This window comes from Streptopelia decaocto, assembly GCF_964273445.1.
Source record: "Streptopelia decaocto genome assembly, chromosome: 9".
Classification (NCBI taxonomy): domain Eukaryota; kingdom Metazoa; phylum Chordata; class Aves; order Columbiformes; family Columbidae; genus Streptopelia; species Streptopelia decaocto.
The window spans coordinates 16510547-16537905 of record NC_138664.1 but is presented as its reverse complement, the minus strand read 5'-3'; the positions used below and the strand labels follow the sequence as shown (position 1 = coordinate 16537905).

Genomic DNA, 27359 nt, shown 5'->3' with positions numbered 1-27359 from the left:
GTGGGCGGTGTTCGATCGGCTGCAGCGGCGCTGGAGCTGCTGCGGGCGCGGCAGAGCCCTGAGCCCGCCCGAGCCTCCGCGCCGGGCTCGGCCAGAGTCGGCGGCCCCTTCCGTTCTCCACCAGGGTGTGGCTGCGGCTGCCCCCGCTGCTGCAGATGCAGCCGCTGGCGTGGGCAGAAAAGAAGCCTTTGTACAGGGAGCGTTCCGGGTAGCCAGTGCTTCCCATGCTTTGCCTTTGCTCTCGCTTGTGGCGTGCCAGGGAGACCTGTGCGGTTCCCTGCTCGCAGAGCCAGGCTTGGGCACGGTTCTCCCCCCCTGCCACAGCCATGAGTAAAATTGCTGAGATTTTGCTGCTGCCTTTTGGGTTGTGAGTCAGCTTGGACACCACTTCCTTCTCCCGTAGAGAGGAGGTAGGGCAAAGGAATGTTGCCGTGTACTATTACTGGAAGAAAAGTGAAATGACTTCAGGATAGTCATGCATAAGTGAGTTGTGTTCTTATACATGACAGCTTTAATTCTGTTTAGTGTTAATTGTTTTAATGTTCATATTCAAATGCCGTATCTGCACAGAGATGTGCAGACATCGACATATAGATCAAGAGTGAAAGAATCTTTTGGAACCTTTGTGCCCTTGTGTTGTTCCATCCTTACATGTGCCTTCTGTTGGTGGAGCTACTTGTGATAAGCAGCCCTAGTGGGTATAGTTTCTATTAGCTTATGCATGGAATGGTTTGCACTGGTTAAAAAAAAAAAAATCCTGTAAAGCCTCAGAAGTTAGAATAACTTGTATTTGAAGAAATAAAAGTACTTAATTTTATAGGTGTATAGTGTTTTCCTAAAGTGGAACATTTCCTGGGTTATTAGCAGTGTCTGTGTAAGAGAATGGTTGTGGTAGCATGCTTAAATGGGTTTTGAAATCCTTTTATTGAAAGCTATTTTTTTCTCCAATTAGTGGTTTTAAGTGATCTGCTAAACCTTATCAGTTGATTTGGGGAGATAGAGCCTGGCTCATTTGTACTTGCGTTAGCACTGTGTATAAATGAATGATTTTGAGTCCTTATTTCCTTAACTACAGATACTGCAGATCTTCCTTGCTCTCCCTCATCTTCTCTGTTGCCAGGCCTTGCCCTAGTTTTTGAAGACTTGACACATATCTGCTCCGAGTGAGAGTTTCCATTCTCTCATTCCAGGGATGCCGTTTCTTTGGCTCAGATGTCTGGGAACACCCTCTGCTCAATCTCCTCCATCGCCAAGTGCTTCTTAAAATGCTCACTCTGCGGATTGAGCAATGTAGTTGTTTGTGCATACCTGACACTTTTTTTTTTTCCCCATGGAGCACTGCTGTGATATACGTGACCTGCCCCTGGGAATCAAGGTGCGGGGCTGCTTTTAAACACACACTCTTCTGTCACCAGAAGGGATAAGGTGCTGGATGTAGACTAGGCCCAATGTCATAACAGATTTACAAAGCAGTGATTACTGTGGAGGTTGAGGTGAAAACAAATGCTGTCTCTTTTAGTAGAATAACATTATGATTCAGGATTGCGTAATGTGAATTTAGGAGCAAAACTGGTTGTAGAAACTTGCCTTAAGGTATTGAAGTATTAGTTTACAGCTGGAAGGTAGACTTTGATTCTTTTCCAGTATAAGGAAGAACAAGTTAGTGCAAGTGTTTTCTACTTACTTGTTCAAACCTGCCCAGAACTTGTCAAAACTACATCAAATAAAATAAGTCCATCAGAGAACAGTGAGAGTCTGTTCTTAAATATGTGTGCCTTACAAAGCAGGGTGTGACAAGAGATGTGACTGTTCTCTTACTGAAGATTTTTCTCTGTAAAGCCTCAAAGTGCAAAAAGCTCCCATTTTTTGTTCTTTTGCCAGTTGGCTGTAGCATTCTTGTGTGCTGATGATATAAACCTCCCAGTTTCAGCTCTACGTGAGGGTTAGTTCTGTTCCTGGACTCTGTTCAAGTTTTTTGTTCTAACAAGCCTGATTCAATGTGGTTTTTAATTGATTTAGAAACAAGAGCCCTGCAAAAAGCTGTTCAGTCATTGTGTTGTGAAAGACTATGCTTAAATTGCTTTACTTCAGCTTTCACTGGTGTTTTTAGTTCTTTGTGACAAGCAAGACTGAAGGACTTTGGTTGCTCATCTTTGGTATTGGTTGTGATAATGTCAGAGTACAAAGGTTTCATTGTTAGGCACTTCATTTTATTAAGAGTAAACATCAAGAATTGTATAACTCAGTAATATATCATCCCCTTCTAACCAGCATGGTTAATAGTGCCAAGAGCAGGCAGCAGCTTATTACACCTTCTGCAGTCTGGCTTTAAAGGACTGGGTTGGATTTTTTGCTCTAAGAAAAATTTATTCTCCAATGAGTTGATGCATGACTGTGATTTTCATTCTCTGTCTTGTTTTTCCTGCCCTGAGATCTTAGTTTTTCCTTGAAGTAAAGTTGCTTTACTTGTAGCTGTGTTGCTTCAGAAGATATGTTTTCTTTCTGTATTCTAAGTGAGGAAAGGTGTAATTACAACAGTTATGCTACAGAAGCCGTGTAATTGGTATTTCTGAATGTTATTCTCATAACACTTGCTATGTCTGCTAAAAGTAAGGTTTGCCTGCTCTTGATGTACAGGAGGTTTACAGGATCTATAACAAAAAAATAAACACTTGTTCTAGAGTTTTAACCAGATCTTCCTTATTAAGAAACGATTTCAAAGTTCATGCTCATTCTCTGAGCTCTTGGTTTCACATTGATCATGGAGTGGAGGGGAGTTTGGGAAATTTGCCTGGGTGGTCAGTGCTGCATGCCTGAGAAAAATCTAATACCATCAAAAATGACTGATAGAGGATAAAAAAAAAAATCTGTAAACCAGTTGAAAGGACATACCCAGGACTGGCTGTGCAATAGCTGGGAGTTGACTCAGAGGACACGTTATCTAGGAGCTGGACCGGGGACACCAGTGACAGTGTGGAACTGAAGGGAGTGGCACCCACTGAAGCTGAAAATAGTGCAGTTTTGGTTCCAGGCTCAGTTATCAGCAGAATGTCACTGGTCTTGAGGTGCTGCTGTCCTTTCTCTCCCACCTCTCATTTTCCCTGTTTGATAATGCTATCTCTGCAGCTTGATTGTATAGTTCCTGAGAAACAAGCTCTAATTTCAGCAGGCAAAATAATGTTTTACTGCAGGTGTCAACCTAGATGACTAGAAGGTAATGGGAGAGACAATGTCTGTGATTGCAGTAGAGGAATTTGAGAGCAGAGTTTTGGCAATGCATCAAGCCTCTTAAATATTGCCTCTGACCTTTGGAAAAAATTTCCTCCTTAGTTGGGAGACCCTTCCAGTAAAACAGTGTAGTACAGCTCTGTCCAACTTCCCTGACCAGAAACCAGAGTTCAAAAAAGGCAGGATATTGTAACATAAGCATATCACAGCAGTGTTCATTTCTACAATGTGTATAACCTATCTCAGAGTTGGGGTTTTCCCTGTTTTTCTTTATATATGTTAGCAAGATCATTGCAGGTTCTGGCACTGGAGGAATTATATTGATTATGCTGCCTCAATGTCTCTTAGTTTTGGAGCTATCAGTTTAAGAGAGTCCTTGTTACCTAGTATCTGACAATCACGTTCCTAACCGGTGTTTGTAGCTTGGCTTTTGATTCTTATTACTGGGGAGCCACTGCAAACCCATAAAATGTTAGAGATATTTGTGGCCTGTGTCCAAGATTAAACATTGAACAGCATTAAGATTTTATAAAATGTCTGCATTAATATAAATAGTTTCAATGTATTCTATGAGTACTTGAGGAACTGAGGATCTGGTTTACATGCTGCTACTTGTTGGTTTTTGGCTTTGAGTTGGATCAGGCTATAAAGTTTCTGCACAGTTTTCCTGGTACTGAGTTGTAGGCTTAGTTGATTCTGTTTCTGAGTTAGAGATTCTCCAGTTCTCAAGTTTAAGTATTTAAAATGCTGAAGAAATGTTTTTTTAAAAGGAGTGAAGGTAAATCTTTATTGTACAATAGAATGAAGAGCTCTTACTATTGCGTTATTAATGGTGGTGTGGCTTGGAAACTCTTAAATCTGGTTTCTTGCTTTGGATTAGCAGATTCGCTGAACTGTGTCACTTTCAGTGCTGCGGTGTTTCAGGACTATGTAACACACTGATATAATTGTAGATATATTTAAGTCTACTTGATTTATTCTTTTTTTTTTTCCTTTTTCTCCAGCATTCTTTCAAGATGTCTACTGTCCATGAAATTTTAAGCAAACTCAGCCTTGAAGGAGATGTAAGTAATATTATCTGAACTTGTTGTTTTACTTAAATGCCTCATCTTGTTTCTTATACAGGACCCTCTACTAACAATTGTACTGAGCTGTACAGTTTCCAAGATTTCATACATCTCTTCTACTTACACTTACATTGACTAATATCAATGACTAGCATAGCCAGCAGTGATCAATTTTCAGTCACAAAGCAGCTGTAAACCATAGGACAATTGTATGAGGTGACGAGATTTAATTACAGTTCTAACTGGCCAGCAGCATGAGCAGTATTTATGTGCTGGGCCATATGAAAGAGGTCACAGGACAGACTGAATGTCTACTTTGCATCTGTGGTCCCTCTTCCAAAGGAACAAGTGAGTTAAGGATGATAAGGTGGAAATACGATTGCTTTTGCTCATACCTTCTGAGTTTTCCTCGTTTCTTGCTTGCTTGTTTCCTTTATCATCATTTAAAAATGGAGAACATTACTTAATGGGAATTAAATTTTTTGGGATCTTATTTCTGTAATGGTTGTAACCAAAACCAAACCATCTCTTGAAAAAGCTTATTTTCTCAAATGTATGTTCTCATTTCCTATTTTGAAAAGCTTGCTTGATAGTTTTATTGAAATACCAGAAAGCCGCGCTCTCTTTTTTTGATTTCTTATGTTGCAACATTAGATGGTAAGGTTAGCAGTGTACCGTCAGGATATCATGCCATGAATTTGTGCTTCGGTGATTGTCACTGAAGAAGAAGTGAATCCTGCCCTTGCATCATTTAATTATGTTGCTTATAAACTTGCTATACTTTTAAATTTTATAGCCGATAACTCTAGATCTGAGCTACGTACAAGCAAACTTTTTGCCTATTTTTGTTACTTGTTGCAAAATAAATTGTACCACATGACGTTTGCGAAAGAGCTGTTGCAAAGAACGGGCAAGTGCACTGTAGGTAAGTAGCAAAGCTGGTTTTGTACTGCAAAAGCAGTCAACTCTTCAGATTCCTTGGCCACATTTGTTTCAACAGTGAATTACTTTTGGAATAATATTTGAGCAATCTGTAATCAAGGGTAGAAGTGTTTCTTCCATGATGTTTCTGAGTAGTAGCAAAAGTCAAATTTGACTACTGTTCCATGCCAGCGTTTTAATCAGAAATCCTGCCATAGAGTGCAAGAAATATCAGGCAGCTGGTTTGTTCTGTTGAACCTAAGTTGGAAGCCAGAATTGAGTAGCTATTTTGCACAGAGGATTTGCTCAGTTCCCCTAAGCAGTGATTCAGCAAGTTAACTGATGTTAAACACAGTATTTCAACACCCATTCTTCTCAAAAAAGAGTTTTTAAGCTTGAGCATATAGAATCATCCAGCTGAACCCAAGTCCTGTCCCATGCAACAAGGAATTTGTGCGTTCTGCATCAATGGTGTAGTGGTTGATTTGTTTCAAGATGAAGAAATTGCCTTTGTTAACTGGTCTGCTTGCTTCAGCCTGGTAATGTTTTCTCCTTCCTTTAGGAAAATGATGGAGTTGAGCTGAAGTTAATCTATGCTTGCAGTTTCTGCGTCTGTCTGTGAGAGAGTATAGAAAGATTCTGTGGCAAAGATCTTGCTGTTATGCTTCATCGTGTGCTCCATCTTTGCACTGGGAATTGGAAGCCTGTATTTTAGTCAAGGCTTTATAGGTTACTTGCTGCATGATGTCAAGTTAGTCAGTTTTCAAACATGAGTGATGATTTTTCTTGAGGACAGGGAATACTGTGATGTAGATATCTTGAAAGGGTCCAGGGTTTTTTTTAGAAGAAATTAAGCCTTTTCAGCTTTCATGTTAGTGGTATATGCTTCTCCCTCATGTTCTGCTCTTCCCAATAGGATTGAATTAATCAGACTTGGAAGAGGTAAAACTGTTGGAGGACCTCTGAAGCACACTAGCTGTATGGGGAGGAAAAAACCTCTTTCTCTGCGTTAATCTGGCCCAGGCTCCTTGTGCACTTACACTGAGCTTTTATGGCCACATCCAGGAAAATTTTGCATTGAACCAAATGGAAAGTCAGTTGGAAAAACTCTCTTGTCTGAAAACATACAGTACCAGTACTGTGGTACAGTAGTATACCAGAATAATTTGAAACCATATAATCTGGGATTCAAATGGCTGCTTTTCACAGGCAGAATATTCACACTGAGAGGACCCGTGTCTAATCTGCTCAGGTACTCAGGACAGTTTACCTGAGTAAAGCATAATCTTTGTAGCTGCTGAATTTGAAGATGGCCTGTTTACTGGTAGAGTAGCCAGCAGGTGGTTTCTGTCTCTCCTGGGTATCCATACATTCATGGCACTTCCTGGGTCTTTTGACCAGCGTCAGGGGATCTGAATCCAACGTGTTACATGCTTTGGGTGGAGGGACAAAGGAAAAGACGGCTCCCAAATTGCAAATATGCTATGTATCTTCTCAGTGTATGATAATCTTACACTAAAATACTGTGTCCGAATGACTCAAAAAATACTTAGAGCGGGGTGGAAGGAGAGGTACCACCTCTGCTGAGCTCACCAGATGACCTGCTTCAGATGATCCAGCAGTGCTGGTTAATTAGATAGAAGTGCCATGTGATTGTGTATACTCATGAGCTTTGGTTTAGGAATCTTTCAGGCACACAGATTTTTCTGAGGCTGCATTGCACATCTCCATTTACTGTTTCTGTTAGCAATTTGATCTGCTAACAGGAAAGGCTGTGTTTTGTGGTATGGCTGTGGGCCAGACTGGGGCCACTTTGCTACATTGAGCTGATGGTAAGAGATGAAAGAAAGAATGGTTTGGTTTATTGGTGCTTTTTTGACTTCCCGTCTCCACAGCATAACACAGACTGTCTCAAGAAGGCACAGTGGTTGCTGTCAGAGCAATCCAATCAGGACAGTGTGACCTCTACAGGATAGTCAAATGCAATAAAAAAAACATGGAACTTTTTAGTTACAATTTGTCCTCCTTTTAACAATTTGCATGTAACAAGATCCTCCAGGCATATTAAGATAGCTTAGTCCTGTTTATGAATATGGTTTTCTGTTGGAGTAGGGGACTGAAACAAACATTTCTGGGAATCTTTACTGAGAAAGCTTAGTCATTCATTCACTTAGGAAACAGCTATGGCAATTTCAGGTGTTAGTCACTGGACCTTTCTGCCAGAGCTTTAGGTCTTTAAATTGAACTCAGCTGACTGGGATTTGTGAATATTTCTCAGCTGTTTATATGAAGATCGGTGGTTTAATTTAACCTGCCCATGGGAGGTGATATAAGCTAACCAGTTAGCTTGTACTGAAGCAGCCGAGAAGAGTTGAATCTCTATTCTGGTGACCTTTTTTTTCTTTTTGAAACGATAATCCTCAGGAGAGGACAATAATGAATAGCTGATAAAATCTGATACCTTTCAAAATGTTGCAACTGTTTATTAAGTGAATTTACCTGCAAGTCCTCTTAGCAGAGGTAATCTGAAATGTCGTTTTGTTAGCCTCATGTTGCTGAAACCAACTATTTGCAGGCATAGAGTTTCAGAAGGAGATTGTGAGTAATTCTGAATTAGCTTTCTTTAGGCCATTTCCTTCAGATCTAGCTGGAAAAATCCAGATTGGAGAAAACTGACATTTAGTGAATAAACTTGGAACATGTTAGGTTTTTGTTGCAATAATACATAATACCTATTTGTATATATTCTTTGTTATAATAAGCATTTCTGTGAGTGGATTTCTGGATAACACACATTGGGAGAACAGAGTTTGTGGGCTCTTAGCAGAATTCCATTTTCACATATACTCTGATGGCAGTTGTTATATTTGAAGATTTGTCTACATACCAGCTAGCCAAGAGGCATGTATTTTATTAACTGCAGCAAGGACAGGGTTACGTGATTTAACTTGGAGGTTGTTTCTCTTTTTTTTGTTCTAGCATTCTCTCCCACCAAGTGCATATGCCACAGTTAAGGCCTACTCAAATTTTGATGCCGACCGGGATGCTGCAGCTCTGGAAACAGCCATCAAGACCAAAGGTGAGGAACATGAGCTGTGGCTATTTCTTCTACTTGCAAGATAGAATGCTGGCATGAAAAAAAATTTAAAGGGAACTGTGTCTCAAGACCAGTGTTTAAATAGGATACCTCTAGGATACCTGTTTTAGGAGGTGTTAGATTTCTCAGACCTCACTGAGTTAGGTTTTGAACTCTGTAAATACGTGCTTTAGAATACGCTTTTGAAGTTGTAAACAAGAGTTGTTGAGGTTATCACTGAAAATGTCCTCTCTTTTTCTCTTGACTCATCAGTACTTCAAATTCTACTACTTTTCTGCCACTGTGAATGAAGCATCAGCTTCCGTGGCAGTGATTTGGGATGAAGCTCTGAATCATGGATTTCTACTGGATTCTTGGATTGGACATTTCTTTTTCAGCTCTTCAGACAGGTGTATAGGGATGACTTGAAAAATTTGGGGTCAAAGAAGGTCCTAGAAACAACAGAATATAGTTTCTGTAATAATGTTGCAGTATTTCAGAGTCAGGGCAATGTATGAGTCCTCTGCTTCTCTGAGCGAGGCTCTCAGGTAGGCTTCCATCTCCTTCTGTCAGTGCCAGGATTCACCACTTCCACTGAGGAGCAGGAGACAGATGCAGCTGTGTGGAAAAGCCGGATATAGTGAAACAATCAGGAGTATGGGGAGTCTGAACTGCAGCGCTGGAGTGATAGCTTGCTGGTTGTCCCAGGGCAGTGATCCTCTGTCCTTGTCCCGCTCTGTAGCAAAGAAGGGGGGTGCCATGCTTGCCAGGCTTCCTCCAGGCCAGAGAAGCAACCGCTGGGGGTAGCTGAACTGCCAAGTCTTTTGCTTACGTGTCAGGAGAGGGCGAAATTTAAAAGCCAAACAGTTTCTCATCAGAAAGAAATGCTAAATTTTCTATCAGTGCCAACAAAGCACATGTTTGGCTTGCTATAAAATGTAAAATACTGCCCTCCCTTAAAAGCACTGGAGAAACCCCTTGTCTAGATTTTGAATTGTTTTATGATTTGTTTTTATTTTAAAAAATCCTCTTGTAAGAGAGGAGTAAATCATCATGTTTGGCAGATGCTTTGTCTGCATGTAGAGTTTTGTCTAGACTTAGTAATTTTTTACGGCTCTGATTATAGGGCAAATCTAAACATGTCAAATATACGGCCAAACTTTCAGGATAGGTACAAATTTACACATTTTAACACTCAAACTATTAATTAACGCAAAAGGAAATTGCAATATCCTAGGCAGTACAAAAGCTTTTCCAGTCAGGAAAGTCAAGCTCATGTCGTTTTTTCACTTTCTTCCAGCAAAGGTAAGCAGTTTGAGTTTGGTTTTAAGATAGGTGGAAACATTTGGTTAGAGAGATGATTCCCAACCCTCTGAACAAATAATAGGGAAACTTGTTCATGGACCTGCATGTTTGGAGGATTGAGCTTATCTCTGCTTATTAGCTTGTTATCCAGGAGCTCTTCTGGTAAGGAGGTGTTAAGGGGGAGAATCTCTTTATGGTTCTAATACTGAATCTTCTACCATGAGGACTCTCTCAAATGAACTATTCTTGGGCGAAATAAAAAACAAGAGTGTCAGGACCTTTCTTCCAGGTTGGTTGGTTGCAAGACATTTTCATCTGCTAATTCAGAAAAATTGCTAAAATGTGGACTCTAGAATGTATGTGGGGTTTTTTCCAGATGAAAATTCTGAGTTATTCAGACAAGAATTGGTTTTCTACAAACAGTGATGTAAACAGCTACACAGGGAAATTCTTCTGCAAGAGAATGTTTTAAAATATTTCTTGGAAATATCTTCATGCTTTCTGAGCTAAAAATATAACACTCATAATGAGCAAATAGTCCCTACCCGCAGCAGCTACCTTTTTCCTAGGAAGTATCACCAATTCTCTAGCAATTAGTTTGCATTTTATAAGGAAGGTAGAAATAAGCAATGTCAAATTATAGAGAGTAATATGACTTATGTTTTAAGACAGTGAGAGACGTGTAGCAGGTTATAAATACATATGCAAACTCTTTGTGGTTGAGGTGGTCAGTTTCAAAAAAAAAAAACACAGGCAAAAGAACTGAACATTTTGGGGCTTTACTCTATACAGGATAAGGGCTCCTGGTGTGTGAAATCCATTCCTTTGTTTTGAGAACCTAGGCCTTTATATGCTATAATGGGCCAGGATTTCACAATCATCAAAGCAGTCTTTCAAATAATATCCTTTATAGCTGTACTGTGGAAACTATATCCTGTGGAGTCTTATCTCTGGGAAAAATCATTTAGGTATGCCTTCTGCATTTTTATATAAACAATATGCAAGTACAGTGTTTGCAGTCAGGGAGGGCCAGTTTTGAAGTTACCATCTAATTAATTATGCACCTGTTTCCCAGTAATGCGAACTTCCTGAATCGGGCACATGTAAAATGGGTGAAACTTAAACATACAGCTGTTGTTTAGCCAGTAAATTGTTTCAGGGCAAAGATACAGGGTAGCATGTCTGATTGTTCTGCTCTATATAATACCTAAATATTTCAACATTCATTCACACTCTTCAAATTAATTCCTCAGAGGTTAGCCATCTAATTATCTATTGTGGGATCTGTGAGAAATACTTTGTGTTTATTGGGGCTTAGATTTACCTGCAAAAACTATCCTGCACAGATGTATTGCCCAGTCCTTTGCTGGGTTTGGAGAGGAGTTGAATGAAATGCAGGGGGTTTATGTGTATATATATACAACAGTCTAGAAAGGGAGATGTGCAAAAATGGCACTAGATGATATAAAACCAGTTTGTAGTTAGCAAACCTAGAGTTTGCGTAATGCAAATAACTTGTTACAGTTCTGGCTTGTTGTAGGTTTTTTTTTTTTTTGTAATAAATGTCATTGCTATGCCAGATTAATTGTTATGCTATTTAGTTTTTCTGTAGTGAGTTCATCTTGTGCCTTAGCGTGTCCTTTGTAAATGTTGGAGTTTTGCTGTTTAGGACAAAAGGCTGTTTAATTTCTGTATAATGCCTCATTGTGCCCTGTGTATAGATTAGCTTAAGTATGTGAGCCTATATAGAAGAAACTAATTGACTAGAAGAGTACTGACAGAGTATGTTAGGTTTCCTTTTAATTCCTTGTAGGAAAGAAGACTGCTGAAGTGTCTCTTTTCTATTTAAGTGTTATTCCCCAGCATTGTAACTATGTGTGTCTCAAATACTTGGTTAAATAATTTTATTGTCAAACTAGGTTACAACCTAAACCACAACCTTTCATTAAGGTCTCATAGTATACTTTTTTATTCCATGACTGGCAGAATTCAAACACAGTTTTATTGTAGCAAAGTGCTTAGAACATACATCTTTATAAATTTATTATATCCAGAAATTGGTAAAACAGCGGTGAGGTGTAAATCATAACAGAGATATACTGCAAGATTAAATTCTCTGTTTATATAGTATATGCAGCACATCTATACCTTTTAACAGAGTTTTTAATGTTATGAAGTAAAAGTTTAGAGGAAATCTGCTGGCATGCTTCTGGGGGAAGATAGTGCCTGAAACCCATCCAACTGCATCACTCACATATTGAGAATGTTAATAGTATCAGTAAAGAAATATCTCATTGCAACGTGGTTTGGGTTTGAAATCTTGCCAAGCAAAATAGCAGAGCTGAAATGATAGTCTTATTTTATCTATTTTTTTCCCTTTGACTCCAGTGGGATCATAGTTTTATCCAAGGAAACTAAGACACTGCAGATCATTGGCTCCGTCCAGTAGTCCTAGGACTGTGTTGGTACCAGAGACACCGTGGTGCTGAGGCCTCACAAGGGCTCATCTCGTACATCTTCCACTAATAATTTGAGCTCTGTAGTACATAGTTGCTATTAGAACAGACAGACATAGCTTCTGGTATTCTGCCCATGTTGTCTTTGAAAAGGAAATTTAAGAGAACAAACTTCTAGTAAATGAGCTGGATGTATGCCAGCCCTTGCAAAATGAAAGTATGTTAGCTCTCTTCACACCTCATCCTAGAAGGTGAGGTGGCTGTCCATCTCATCCATTTTGGTCAGAACAATGCTGGTGCTTTTGTTTTGCTCCATGGAAATTTGTGTACAGTGTCTTTTAAACCAAAAAAATTATAAACTCCAACTAATTATTTCGTTATGTTAATTTCATCTTTTTGTTTTCTGACTGAGCTTATAACACTGCAATCTTACCAATGCAGCAGATTGCCTTCTTTAGAAGAAAAGTTGTTATTAATCAGAGGGGCTTTTTAAGATCTGCTTCCCCCTCATCAAATACATTTCTGTCTGCAAGGAATTTTCTTGCTTTAAAAAAATACTTGAGCCACAGTGTTTAACTTTCAGTTGCCCATTGATCCAAATGCACTGATAAAGATGTGCCCAGTGAGAAAAAAATTTGGAAATGAATTTTTGTTTCACTACCCTAAAACTTCCAGAGATTTTAGTGAACCGCAAAGCAAACTGTTGGAGCTGCTCTCCTGCTCCACCCTACCTCAGCAGATGTGAGTCAGCATCCTGTCCATGCGGCACGATTCCCAAGTGTGAAGTACAAGCACTTATTTTCCGTTAAATGCCAGAGCAATGAGTTAACTTCATATTTCCATCCACAAAGCATGCTAATAAGAAACTTAGATGCAGTTGTTTGTGGGCTTCTAATCTATCACAATTGTGATTAAACTTGAAAATGTCATTTGTCATTTTTGAATGCCAAGAATGGTTTAAATTTATAACTTATTAAAAAGCTTCAGACACTGGCTTATGCTGTGGCCCTGCAACAGCTGAAAGGCCCAACATCTGTGTGTCTGTCTGTGTGGCCATTTCTGGACTGGGAGAATTAAAATTTTATAAAATGGAAACACCTTAAAATGTTCAGGAGTAGATTATGGCTGAAATGTGCAGTCAGCATGTTTTCAAACCAAAACTTGTAACTAAGACACATGAGGCTTTCCATGCTGTCGAGCTCTGCTCTAAACAGCACCTATGCTGTGTTTTGAGTGACAGAGAATGTAGTAGTACAAAGAGGACGGTAACAAGAAAACTTCTTTAACTCCTTGTCTTATGTCTTTGTAGGTGTGGATGAGGTCACCATCATCAACATCCTGACAAACCGCAGCAATGAACAGAGGCAGGATATTGCCTTTGCCTATCAGAGGAGAACCAAAAAGGTAGCAAAATATGAAGAAATACCAAGTATTAAATACTTCTACTGGGGACAGATTTTTCAGGGCTTGTATGTTTCACAGTTAACTGGGTGTAAACTGGAGATAAGTATTATTTGGTTTATCTTTTCACTATAATTAAAGATGTATCTACTTTGTCCATGCTGTCACAGTTTAGGACTGATGGGACTTGCAAATTTGTTGAGTATGCACAACTGGGACCGATATCTGTTGGAGACATTAGTTTCCTAGCACATCCAGAAATCACAATGGGTACCATGTCAGCCAGCCACAGGATTCCCTGGTGAAATAGTCATGAAAAGCCATTGAAATAGCTCAGTTAAAGGAGAAGATGAAAGGGAAATGCTTTAGGGGATTGTTTGTTTATTTATTAAGGCAACTCAGCAAACGGAAAGTATTCTGTTCTGTTCATGGAGCTAGGTTAAATCAGAAAAGACTGAACTCAGTTGTCCTACAGACGCTACAGATGTCGAACAAAGTTGATATAATGGGTTGAACTATCATAAGATATTGTCCTGTCAGAAATACCTTAGGTACTGACCTATTGACATAGAGAAATCTGTAAAATGTGGGCAAAATTCTGCGCAATGAGTCTTGCTGTCTAGAACACAAGAGCCGTTCTCTTCACTTTTGAGGTTTTGCGAAACTTATCATAGTTGAAATTTTATGCCCACGAAAAAGGGGAAACTTGCATAGAGTTAGAATTATGATGCATGTATCTCTTTCAGGTTGGCCAGACCCAAATGGTAATCCTCCAATAGCAGCCCAGAATGCTCATCTGAAACCAAATGTAAATCTAGAGTTAAATTTTGGAAATTCACCAGGTTTTGTGCATGGCTGATACAGACACGGGCAGGAGAACACACAGGTTGGACGCATGCGTGTGTGCACACGGCTGCACCCTGGCAGTCACGCCCTGGGACACTGGGACAATCGTGCCTGTCAGTGGACCCTAGTAGTGAAATGTGTCACTTAAATGTTTTGCATGAGCACAAAAATGCACAGGCAAGAAATTCTGCAACTTGATTAATGAAAATGTTTCTCACCTTTTTTCCTTGCTGTGATGCAAGAGCAAACTGAATTTACTAAGTTTAACAAGTGTAAAAGAAAAAACAGTCTGTAGTAACAGTAGAAATTTGGAGTAGAAACCCCTCAGTGAAATAAACAGGTGAATGACAAGAGGAGAAGTGGGATATGAAAAAACATGTAGGTAAATCTTCACTCAACTAATTGGAATTCATTACATTGTCATAAAATTTATTATAAAGATTATGGTATCTTTGCCATTTCAGCTGCTGTCTGAAGAACCTATTTTCACAAAAATAAATGGTGGAACACTGTATCCAAAATTGAGTTATTGTACTAAAATGTTTCTTACATTAGGGCAGCTAGATGCCCCAAACCCTGACTCCTGCTCTTGGTCAATCCATGCAATAAGGGCATACTCTTTTAGCATATATTAGTGCCCTGGATTAAATGAGCAGCTCTGGAAACGAACAAAGCGCCTTGTGTCTTTATTTCTCTGGTGCAAACTTCTCAGAAATTTTGCTGAAGTCACTTTGTCTACCCGTGTTTCCCCTGGCCCTCAAGCTCACAAACTGTTACTGCAGAAACCAGCAACTGAAATGCAGCAATTCCTTTCTGAATGATACAGATTTATTAATAACTTCAGCTCAGGGAATACACAGATCTGTGTGAAAGCCAGATTCAATCCCAGGGATTTCAGCTTTGTAACTACACTACAATGAAGCTGATATTAGCATTATTCAAGTGGCATCTGCAACCCATAAAAGAGCACATGATTCTGAGTTTGTTTGCTGCAGATTTGCCAGCATTGTGTGAAGTAAACATACCTGACTGTTTCTTTATCTAGGATTGCCTGACGACAACGGAGACTTTGGCTACACATTTCTGATCGTTTCCTTGAAGACAAGGATAATTTTTCTGTGCCCAGGGATAATTTTTTTCTCTTTCAGCTGGATGTTTGCAAACTGGGCCCGTACAGTGGAATAACTGTGCAGTCAATTTTCCGATGTCTCAGCTAGTAAAGGGCTGGGGTAACAGGAAAAACACAAATAATATAGTGCTCCTGGGAAAACTGGGGGAGTATGATGGAGAAGCACTGACCGTAGGGAGTCAACTCAGATCCATCTGTGCTTATTAGCTCCAACAGCGTGACAGTGCTTCAAGACTAGAGCGGAGCTGTTGAGATGTGTCTGCACCATGTTTCCCAGCACTTTGTCAGCCATCAGTGAATTTCTTCTTGCTTTCAAAGGATGAGAAAAAATTCTTTTGCCCTAATTTCTTAGTCTTTCACAGAAGAAAAGCTCTTTATGTTCTGTTTCCTTGTCAATTGTATAAGAAACACTGTTGCAGGCTTGAAGACTTAAAGCACTACAGGCTGAATTCTCTGGAGATCAGAAGAGAGCTTTAATTTTTTTCTTCCATCATCCCTCCTTTTTTACAGGAACTTTCTGCAGCGCTCAAGTCTGCCCTGTCAGGTCATTTGGAGGCAGTGATCTTGGGCTTGCTGAAGACACCAGCACAGTACGATGCCTCTGAATTGAAAGCTGCCATGAAGGTAAATGAGCTTTGAAATTTAACTATGTTAGTCTGATGTTACTGTCTCAAGAATGAGTATGGACTTCATATACAAGGCCACAGTTTTCAAATGTCTCCACTGATTATTCTTTTTTTTTTTAGTATTGCAGTTTAAGTATCCAGCTGCAAGGCATCTGAAATGAACAAAATTCTGGAACCATGTGATTTTAAATTCTTAATTCAATCCTCTCTTTAAGGAAAAAAATAATTTTCATCAGATCGGGAATAACTGCGGCTGCTCTGGCCAGGTGCTGCTTTGCTGATTGCTCTTAAAAACAATATACAGGTCCATAGTACAAAAAAAGTTAAGATAGCAGCTGTAAGCTGGAGCCATTAAATCCTCTGCTAACATTCATAGGCTTAAACAGTAGTTTCCAATGACTGGGTTGTATCATTAACCTTGAAAGAACATTCAAAGACCTGCCTCTGTGTGGACCACGAGGAGATTGAGCATGGGGCATCAAAAGCAGTCTTTGGAGAAAGAGCACAGCAGTGAGTCACTGTCTTTAGTCCCCTACAATCACAGGCAAGTATGGAATAGATTGCTAGTTTAGAAATAGCTACAGGCCACTGAAACAAGACTTTGAGAGGTTCTCATGCCAGTGCATTCCCCTTTCTAAGCAAACTAGGGTTTGGGAATTTGTATTTGTAATCATCACTTAAGTTTTGAATATTCTTGATCAGGTTATTAAAAAAAAAAAAAGTAAAGCCAAATATGAAACTATGGCAGCTGAAATTCAGAACAAGACAAAAAACCAATTAATTACTTTCTCTAGACTATGAAGGAGTTAAAAAACAAACAGACAAACAAAACCACCAGCACATACCCCCCCAAAAAACCAAAACAAAACAAAAACCAAACAAAGAACAAAAAACCTGCACAAAACCAAACAGAGAACTTAAACCCAAAAAACCCAACCCAGTACAGAGATGGTAACTCTTTAATTATGGGCCAAATTCCTTCTTTGACTAATCAGATGCTGCCCTCTTCTGGTTTTAAGTAGAGGCTATCCATAATTTACTGTGAAGCAGATTAGTTTGGTTTTGGTTCTTTTTGTTTGTTTGTTTTTTTGCTTGTTATGTTTTTTGCATAACATATCACATCTGATAGGTTATATATATTATATAGTATATATTAAATATATAATATATAGAGGATGACCATATACTTATGTAGCATTTATGCTGTATTTGCAGTCCGAAAACCAAGCCATTACCTCATAGTAACCACAAATGTCAAATATTCCATTTTCTCCTGAGGTCAGCTGTTCCCAACTCCCAAACATTTAGTCTCATGTTCTGAATTTGCCTGAGCTGAAGTTTGACTTGATACACAGAGAGCATAATATGCTATGACATGGGAGTCAAGGCTGGGTATAGCAAAGTTATCACTGGGGAAGTAATGTTTTTTCTGGTACACATTCTTACAAAATAATTTTTAAAAATATTTAGAAAATCTTAGGGTTTTTTTGCCTTCATTTCTGCCCCAGATACCTATTAAAACCACTCTGTCAAAAGCTTTCCTAATTTTCTTAACTGTAGCCATTTTATAAAATTGCTTGGGTTTAGTCCTTTTTTTTTCCTTCAATATGCAGCTTAATTCAAAGTACTGGTTCTTCATTGACCTTGATCACAAAAGTGGCTTTGAAATATTATATGAGACCTTACAATTCATTCAGCTTGTTCAAAAAATATAAAATCTGAGTATTTAGTTTATCCTACTAAATATATTTTTGTTTCTTAATATAACTAATATTGTTTCATCTGTATTTGTGCATCGTGAAGTACATGGGAAATACGGACAATTCAAGAGGGGCTGTTTATTAGGTAGAAACTGAGAACATGCTTACATCTTTGCTGGCTTGGAGACAAGGCCAATGTTAATGTTGGTGTCATCCTTGGGTTTGCATTTATAGTGGAGCAGTTGGATGGAGGGAGGTGGGGAAGAAAAGCAGGGAAGGGCAAGTTGATTTGCTGCCTGTTTGCATGTGAAGAATCACGTTTTCTTCCTGTGCTCTCAATGGACAGAAAACAGTCACACATGGACCGCGATAAGTTGAATTCATCCAGTTATGCTGGTGGGGCCACTGAGTGATACAGACACTCACAGCAAATTGACATTGCCCAGAAATAATATCTACAGGATCTCAAAGCTGTTGGAGTAGTGTTTGGCAACTAAAAACCTTCAATCTGGGGTTTGTCAGGCTCAGTTAGCGAAAAGTACCCCTAAATGGTTGTGAAACTGTTAGAGTGGGAGAAAGGAGATGTCTGTACAATATCTTCAAACCATTTAAGCATGCCTGTTCATTTCTAGCACCTCACTGAATCATTCATGTGTTGCAGGGTCTGGGAACTGATGAAGACACGCTCATTGAAATCATTTGCTCACGAACAAATCAGGAGCTTAGTGAAATTAACAGAGTCTACAGGGAAAGTAAGTTTACTTTGAAAGTTTCGATGTATGTTTTTACACTAAGTTACATTGATAAGTTCCCCTCAGCGCATGTTTGATTATTAGGGTCACTTACACAACATCTGCTTTGGTTCTCTGGCAGTTGGACAGAAGATACTATTTTGTGTTTGTGTCCTGGATATTTGTGTGTGTTTATGTAGTTTTATCTTGTTGTTTGATAACACATAAACTGGAGAACATATACTACTCATATAAGTTGTGTCTAAATAGGGTCTTTTTTAAAGCTACAGAGATAGCTTAGTGACAGAATAGTCATAGTGCATAGTGACAGAATTAATTATGTTAGATTTATGGATTCTAGGATCATTTAAGTAATAAGAGGATGAATCTGAAATCTACTGAAGGATGCTTGTAAGTTTATTTGGTGGACCTGCCAGAAAAGATGTGAAATGAAACTTCATAAAAGCATATATTCTGTTTTTCAGTTTTTCTAAAGTATGTTATCTGGTTGAAGCTGCAATTCTTACTTGTTTACAAGTAGGTATGAGTGACCTAAAATCCACCCTGAAAAAAATACTACTTTTTCTTTAATATTCCTTATATTTTTATATTGGCCATTCTGTTTGGGTTTATTGCAATTCAGCGTGCAGCTGTGTCCCTGTTTGTTTCCCTGAGCTTCAGAGTTGAGCTTCACCATGAATAGGTGGAAATGTAGAAAATTGCTGTGTGCTGATGCTTAATAGTTGTCAAAGGTGCTTAATAAGGTGCTTGATAAGTCAAACATCACAAGCAACACCAATGTAGTCTTAATGGCTGGTATCGAAAAAAATAATATGTATCACCAAAGAAAATGTTGCTGCTGTATATTAGGTTGCTGTTGAAAAGAAGAGAAAATGTGATTTTGTAGCAATATAGAGTATGACCACTTGGAAAGCAATTAAAATGTCTTGATACCAGAACAGAATCACACATAGCATTCCTTTGGTTTATCATATCAGCTTTTGTCTTTTGCATTAAACTTGTAATTGCAGTTGTCCAGTCATAAATCCACAAGTGGAGAAAGCCTAAATGCTGTGTGTATCAAACAAGCGAACGTTAACTGGTAGCTAAGAATGATCTAACAGAATATAGAGCTTAAAACAATATTCCCTTCCTTTTAAAAGTCTTAGCCTTTCCTGTTATCTTTCCATGGCAGACTTTGATTGCAAGGCAGCTCTCATGACTAGCTGGTAGGAATGTAGTTTCTGTTGTATGCAAGCATGCATTTGTTTTCATTGTCTTCCACATGTGACTTAGATTGTAGCTGTTTTTATATGTGCATAAAACACAGTAATTAGCAGCTGTTTTTCCTGTAAAGGAGTATTTGTAGGACACCATTTACTTGAAAATAATATTTTGTTTCCTAGTGTACAAGACAGAACTGGAAAAGGACATTATATCAGACACATCTGGTGACTTCCGCAAGCTAATGGTTGCCCTGGCCAAGGTAGGTCTGTTAATATTTTTTCACTTTTCCTAATGTGCCTGCCCTTTGATAACTGATTGATGGCTGCTAACTGGTTTTCTGTTAACTTTTAAATTTCCTTATATTTTCACTGTCTTTTGGGGAAAAAATATTTTTAATGTTGAAGGGCAGAGTATTTCAACAGCAATGCAGCATTCACAGCAGCGGCTCCGTAATGGAGATGGAGCACACTGTTACTTATTTAGAAAATTCCGAATGAAAGAGAAAAGAATATGTGAAGAGCAAACTGCTTACTGTCTGTTAAACCTCTTCTAAATACTGCTATCCTTGTTTGAAGGGTAAAAGGTGTGAAGATAGCTCCGTGATTGATTATGAGCTCATTGACCAAGATGCCAGGGTAAGTGCTGGTAATGGCCATTAAATGTCTGAAGTTGATCAAGCTTTTGGGGATATTGAAAGTACAAGTGCCATGTGAGTGAGAAGTACTTGTGAAAGTGGGTGTGTAGATTTCAGATTGTTTTGCACAGTAATGTTTGCATGCTATTAAGGTATCTGCCACTCGCAATCTTGATACTTTCAGCTATCAGTTTTCATGGGCTACTTACCCACTAGTACCTGTACAGAAGCTCTCTGGTGTTTCCCTTAGATATATTGAGAAAAAGAGCCCTTAACAAAAGGAAACACGTACATTGTGAAGACTGGTTTTAACCAAGTAATTGTGTAAGACTGAGGGACGTATCATTGAACTTAGTGGCTGGTAAAGCTTGTTTATTACATCTGTATCTGTCTTACTACATCTGTAGCTGTCAAGAGCAGTTCTGCTGAAGTAACAGAGCTAAATATAGAGTAAAACATGTACATAGAGGTAAATGCAAAGTAATGAGGCATAGCTTCAGATTAGATCCATAGATCTTCTCCTTGGTGGTCTGCCCAACCATGTGGCCTTTTGTGTTTCTCCCTCTGACACAGTTCCAGTAGTTCTTATTTTCTTGTAAGGAGATTGTATCCATTTGCAATGGCTTCTTGTGTAACTCCTGATTTTCATGATTTTGCTTTTCATTCTAACCCCAGGAGCTCTATGATGCTGGTGTGAAGAGAAAGGGGACTGATGTCCCCAAATGGATCAGCATTATGACTGAAAGAAGTGTCCCCCATCTGCAGAAAGGTACTAGTCAAGAGATAGATTTATTTTTTCCTATAAGAGAAAATTATACCAAAGTGGTAACTGTTTTGTCCCAGAGATTATTGAAATGAATGTGAAAAGCACTCATGAAACACAGGAGATCTCCTAAATCTTAGTTCATGTCCAAGCTGGTATTTATTTTTTTTTTTTTTTAATATAGTTATTTCTGTGGATGTGTTAATCTCACAGATTGAAGGTGTGTAGAGCTCTTTTTTACACAGGTGAAAAAGGGCTCAATTTTATGTCACATACAGTGAGAGCAAAAATGTTACAAATCTAGAAAATGTGGCTGCAAGAGACCTCAATAAATCCTTTAGCTTTTCCTCTGTCCTAGAGTAGCTTAGCCGTATCATGTGTTTAAATCTGACAGTGAAGAATCTCAAAAGCAGCTCTGATACTGCTGTAAGAAACACATGGGACTGCCATTTAAAGACTTTCCAGATCCTAAATCACTGTTGTTAAAAAAAACACAAATACAGGATTAAGATGGTATTTTTCCGGATAATAGAGATGTTCAGAGAAAACAAAAAGGCCATAGCACGGGAACTTTACTGTTAGCTAACAAACTTAGGCTGTACTTAAGATGAAATCTTCAGAAGAACTTGGACAGATAATTTTTAATCGTATGTCTCCGCATTGCTCTCTCTTATTTTTTTACCAGTTCTTGGTCTGGCTTGATTTCACCTGTTTTATTTCTTGTGATAGTGTTTGACAGGTACAAGAGCTACAGCCCATATGATATGTTGGAGAGCATCAAGAAGGAGGTTAAGGGAGATTTGGAGAATGCCTTCCTTAATCTTGGTGAGTTACCCTAAAGAGTATCTTTAGGAGTTCTTTTCAGTGCTCTTGAAGTGCATCATGTTAAGGATAGAGCCTGACTTGCTCTGTGTTGCTGAACAAGAAAGCAACTGGAAGTGCTGGCACTATTTGATCTGCTAGTCTATTTTAGGATATTACAAGTATTGAAAAGTAGCATATTTCTGCCCTCTGCAAAATATAAACCTTGCCTTCCAGATGAAAATAAAAATGCTTGCCTTTTGTGATCTGTTGTTAATTGCACTTTTGTCTGATACAGAAATGTAATGTTTGTTTCCCCAAACAAAGAGGTTGGAACTGTAGCTGAACACAATATATGTTCAATATAGACATAGGCAGGAGAGAGAACAGTATGTGTGTGAGAGAAGATGGGCAGTGGAGGATACTAGAGGCTAAGAGACCTGATTTGGCATTGAATTCTCTGAAACAGGGAGACAGGGTGTGAGGGTGCTGTGGCATGAGATGAAGATGACAAGAATGTCACCAAGAAATTCTTCAAGAGGCAAATCCATTTCAGACTACGGGTGAACTGAGAGTTTTGTAATGCAAATAGAGAATAAACAGAGCTCAGCCTTGAAAGAGAGACTTCTCATGAATTAGCATACAATGACTGTTTTCAGAGAAGAGGTTGCTTATAGGAGTGGAAGAATGAAATGTGTGTGTGGAAGAGCGCTAGTGTTCTGAAATGACACTAGCAATGGAGGGAAACACTTTCTCAGATTGTAAGCGTTTGTGGTTCAATTACGAGCTTAGCCCAACAACTTCTAAGTAACAACTCAGGTAAAAATAATTTCTAAATATGACCTTTTGGAGAAGCTTTTGCAGAAAACCTTATTTTGGCTACTTATCATATCATTAAAAATGGTTCCAAGATTCTGTGTTGTGCTATTCCATGTATGGTCAGGATGTTCAACTATTCTTATCCCTCTTTTCAGTCCAGTGCATTCAGAACAAGCAGCTGTACTTTGCGGACAGACTGTACGATTCCATGAAGGTAGAGAAAACGTCTCTTTATTTCTGTTAATTTCTTTCTTGTTATCATTTCATCAAATTTTTATTCCTTAGGCACTTCTATTTGTATGATGTGTGACTGGCACATGTATAAATTAATAATGACTTAGTATTGTTCAAAAGTATTCTTTAACAGTTAGGAGCCTAGACCATCTATTTAGATGCATCTTGTATAGGGAAATACAAGGAAGGGCCTCATAATAATTATCTGTATCAGATCAGTTGATTATAATTAGAAAAGTTAGTCACATATTTTGCAGGTAACAAATATTTGATAGCAGAAAAAGCTTTGTATTGAAGTGCCAAAATAAGACAAAATTTGCCTCAAAACACATTATCAAGAAAAGGGATGGAAGAGAAATGCCTAGTGACAGGTATTAGGTAACACCAGGAAGACCTCCTGGTGAACTAGAACTGCTGCTTACAGTCTTAAGTAGCTAGATTTGTGACTGGAAGTTGGTGACTGGAAGTTGTGACTGGAAGTTGGTCAAACACTGCTGATGAGGAAGGTGTGTCTGTGCTCAAATTCCTGGATCACAATAATCTTAGGTAAAAGATTTCATTTATTGTAGCTTTTATTGCTACATATCAGTTGCCTGTAGTTTGCTGTCTTACCATTGGGTACAGTGGCCTCTTTTGCATTTTAGCTATTACAGTCATAAATGTGTATCTGATTGCAGGGCAAGGGAACTCGTGACAAGGTTCTGATCAGGATTATGGTCTCCCGCTGTGAGGTTGACATGCTGAAAATTAAGAGTGAATTCAAGAGGAAATATGGAAAATCTCTCTATTATTTCATCCAGGTAAGTTTCTTTTTTTAATCAATTGTATGGACCTTTGCAGCAGTCTTCATTGGATTAATTGTACCATTAGATTTCATGGGAGATGTTTTAGAGGCTGCAGTAAGAATAATTATCCATGAACTATTGAAAAACCCACCTTTAACTTTACAGTCTACAGCTGGTATAGCTCCTGGCAGCCACTTGCAGGCTTTGTGCAATCAGCTGATGTATTACGAAGGAAAATTCTGTTCACCTGACCCTATCCTCAGACCAAAAGAAAAGAAAAACCAGGATTGCTCTGTGATAGCTGAATGAAAACAGAGCATCTAAGTTGCTGCTCCCTTTCATTTCAGTGCCCAAGGAGCAGGCTTTTTAACTAGAGTGATATTTTTGTCTGTTTCTGTGATTGGGCTACAGGTGCTAGGTTTTATTTAACTTGGTACATAGATAAAAAGCTTGTGCATCTGTTTAAAAACTAGTCTTCTACCCACCCTCACAACAGCATATGATACCTTCTTCCTTGTGTAGATGAAATTGCATCAAAATCTTAAGCCAACATCTTTTTATGAAGGTGTCAATTTTAGATTTTAAACAAATTTTCAAAATAATTAACTTGATGTATGACTTTTGCAGTGATTGGTGAGAAGGAACAGAATTGAGTCCTTCAGCTTTAGTTTATGTTGCTCTTTTTTATACCAAAGTTTATCTCCCTTCTTGACCTTGAAATTGTATGGCAAGAATGATAAATAATTTCAGTTCACACATAAGGAAAACTCGGTCTAGATAGTCTCCTCCAGGCTGACAAGGCTTCAACTGCAAAACATATTATGTCCCACGGGTTTAGAATGTAATGCATATACTTTCATATTTTGTGATGGTTTCTTCATATATATTTTGTATTTTTCTTCCCTTGCTGTATAGCAAGACACAAAGGGGGATTACCAGAGGGCGCTGCTGAACCTGTGTGGTGGAGAGGACTGAAAACTGTGATGGAAGAAACCCAAATCCAGAGACATGTCTTCTTTGCTCTTCATTTTACTGTAATCCTAGAAAAAATTGACATGCCTAGCTAACCTTGAGTTGCCTTTATATCTGCTGGAGCAGTGATGTAAAACGCTTTCTGGTGCTTGTGCATCCCTCAGCAGTAGTGAGTGCCGTGCTTCTCTGCCCATGTCCTAACAGTGCATAGCCAGAGAAACTAACCCTCCCTGGATAAACGGGGTTACAGGTGCTTGTGAAAGACTGCCTCTCTGTGCAATGTTTCTAATAAAACATAAATAAAACGGAAGTTTTACTTTAAGAAGATGGGTCTCTCTCAGAATTTGAAAACTCTGTCAACAATTGATATGTATTCAGGCTTTGCTGTCTATTTTGTATTGTTTTTCTCCTCCCAGGATTTACTACTTCTGGCTGAAACCTTATTTTCCTCCCTCAAAGCCCTTCCCCTATTTAATGATCGAACTTCTCAGAAGCAAAGCCCTTCTCTTTATTATTTTGTTTCCTTTTTCCCCCAAATAAGTGACACTGGCACTGACACCTTTCTCTGCCTTTGTGTGAGGGGCTAACGGTATGAATCCCTCTTAAACATTTAATCAGCCTGTGAGCAGCACAAGTGTTTCCTTTAAAAGACCCGGCGGCAGGAGCGGGACGCGCGGGGTGGGTGCCGCTTGTTTCAGTGAGGAGGGAGTTTCCCGCCGCCCCCTGCCCTGAGCCGGGCCCGGCCCGGGGCGGGGCGGCTGGGCTGCGGTGCGGCTGGGCTGCGGTGCCCTCGGGAAGGCGCCCCTTCACTCGCCCGCCTCGCGTCGTGGGGCCGGTGCGGGCTCGCGTCTGGCTGAGGGGACTTGGGACCGCGCACAGGACAGCGAAGAGCCGTTAACGGGCGCTGCGGCGCGCGCCTTAAACCTGCGGCTGAGCGGGGCGCTCGGAGCTCCTGTTTCCCTCGTGTGGTGACAGGTATTGCAGTCTTTAGCCGCCGTGAAGTGAGCTCACTCGCTAAAAGGCACTTTTATTGGCTTACTGAAACATTATCTCCTACTACTATAAGAAAGCTACATCCAAATGTTGGGGAAAAAAAAGGTGTAAAGAGCAACGCTTTCTCTGGAGCTGCGTTGCATTTGGTCCCTCACATGGCGGCTGAGGGGAGCAGCCACCTTGGTGTGAGGGCCGGCCTGGGCAGCCACTCCCTGCCTAGCTTAGAGGCCTTGTGTGTAACTAAGATAAATATTAAATAATTAGAAAACAATTTCCTCCTCTCCCAGCTGTTGTTCCTTTGGAAATACAAAACTGCAGGCAAGTATCAGCTGTTTTCCCTCAGGCATTACCTGGTTTGCAGCCCTGTTTCAAAGGCTGATAGACTCCTCAGAGATTTTGAGACTTAAAATCAACCTTTCAGAAAAGATGTGAGAAGCACACAGTAGCCTGCTTCATGCTGCTATTGAAAGTGTGAGAAATCTTGCTGAAATATCTCTGGCTGTACAGCACAAGTATTATTTGGTGTAAAAAGACTGGAGTTGATAAAATATTGGTAACTTAATGGCACAAACGATACCATCTTTCCGGAGCAGCTTCAATTTAATGCCTGATGGAGCAGTGTCATTCACACCTGTTTACAAAATGCCCCTCTATCTAGTTTTGTACATTTAAAAACTATTGCTGAGATAGCAGATCACTCCTTGAATCTAATTAGGTAAGTCATCTCTATAAACTTTGCTTGCTCAAATGTGGCCCTATAAAAGAAATCAAATAGCAGGCATTTTTCCAGTCAGTGGAATGAACAACTAGAATTTGATGGCAAGCATGCTCTGCCTCGCTGCTGCAGGGTGTTGGAAATTGCGGGCAGTCTTTCTTTGGGAGTGAGGCAATGTTAAATAAACCGGCAGGATTTCAAAGGCCAGGACCATTTTCACTGACTGCAGACTAGAAAGCAAATTAGTCTCCTGTGACATCTAGAAGCTTTCTGGAGTGTAATTGAAGTTGTTTGTTGGCATTGTTGATGATTTTTTTTTTCTTTTTTTTCTTTTTTTTTCTTACTGATGTTCCAGATAGGAGCAAATCTGCAGGCTCTGGTGTTGCTGTAATTTGGTTGCAGGCTCACTAATATGCAGGGTAGATCCCTGTCGATAGAGATGTATTGCAAAAATCAAGTCTCCAGGACTTTGGAAGTCAGGAATACCTTGAAGAATGGTGCTTGGCACTGTTGCAATGTTTTACTAATAATTCCCCACCTGCCAAATTGAACACATGGCAAAAAGAAAAAAAAACAAACAACTTTCAGTTGCTTATGCTGTAATTTAGACTGTTACTCTAAGATCTATTTACCTTCTGAAAAAAAAAAAAACAAACAACCCACGCCTCTCCAGATCTTTCACGTTAAGGTCCAGTTTCAGGTTTTTTTCGGGTCAGATCTTGATTTAGCTTATTGTGTTTGCTCTTTGGAGTTCCCATTCCAGTAACACATGCAACAACAAAAAGTTTTCCTTTGATATTTTACACTTGTGAGGGTGGGATGTCTTTCTATTTCTATACAGGTAACTGTATATGGATAATATCTTTGGAACCAAACATTGCTATTTGCAAGGTCCTTCGGGCATGATGCTTTAAGAAACAAGTAACTTAA

At 39.3% G+C, this 27359-nt stretch overlaps 1 protein-coding gene across 2 annotated transcripts in view; it reads left to right on the top strand.

Moving 5' to 3' along the window:
• Positions 1-25046, top strand: part of LOC309444002 (annexin A2) — a 62553-nt gene extending 37507 nt beyond the window's left edge. For both annotated transcript variants that reach the window (XM_082061474.1, XM_082061473.1), the window contains 12 exons: positions 4233-4292; positions 8196-8295; positions 13363-13457; positions 15940-16053; positions 18417-18507; positions 19893-19972; positions 20289-20348; positions 21023-21116; positions 21840-21935; positions 22886-22944; positions 23642-23764; positions 24665-25046. In XM_082061474.1, the coding sequence (XP_081917600.1) occupies positions 4233-4292; positions 8196-8295; positions 13363-13457; positions 15940-16053; positions 18417-18507; positions 19893-19972; positions 20289-20348; positions 21023-21116; positions 21840-21935; positions 22886-22944; positions 23642-23764; positions 24665-24724 (1032 nt within the window). In that variant the 3' untranslated portion in view covers positions 24725-25046. The remainder of the gene's footprint in view (positions 1-4232; positions 4293-8195; positions 8296-13362; positions 13458-15939; positions 16054-18416; positions 18508-19892; positions 19973-20288; positions 20349-21022; positions 21117-21839; positions 21936-22885; positions 22945-23641; positions 23765-24664) is intronic.
• Positions 25047-27359: the final 2313 nt, after the last annotated feature.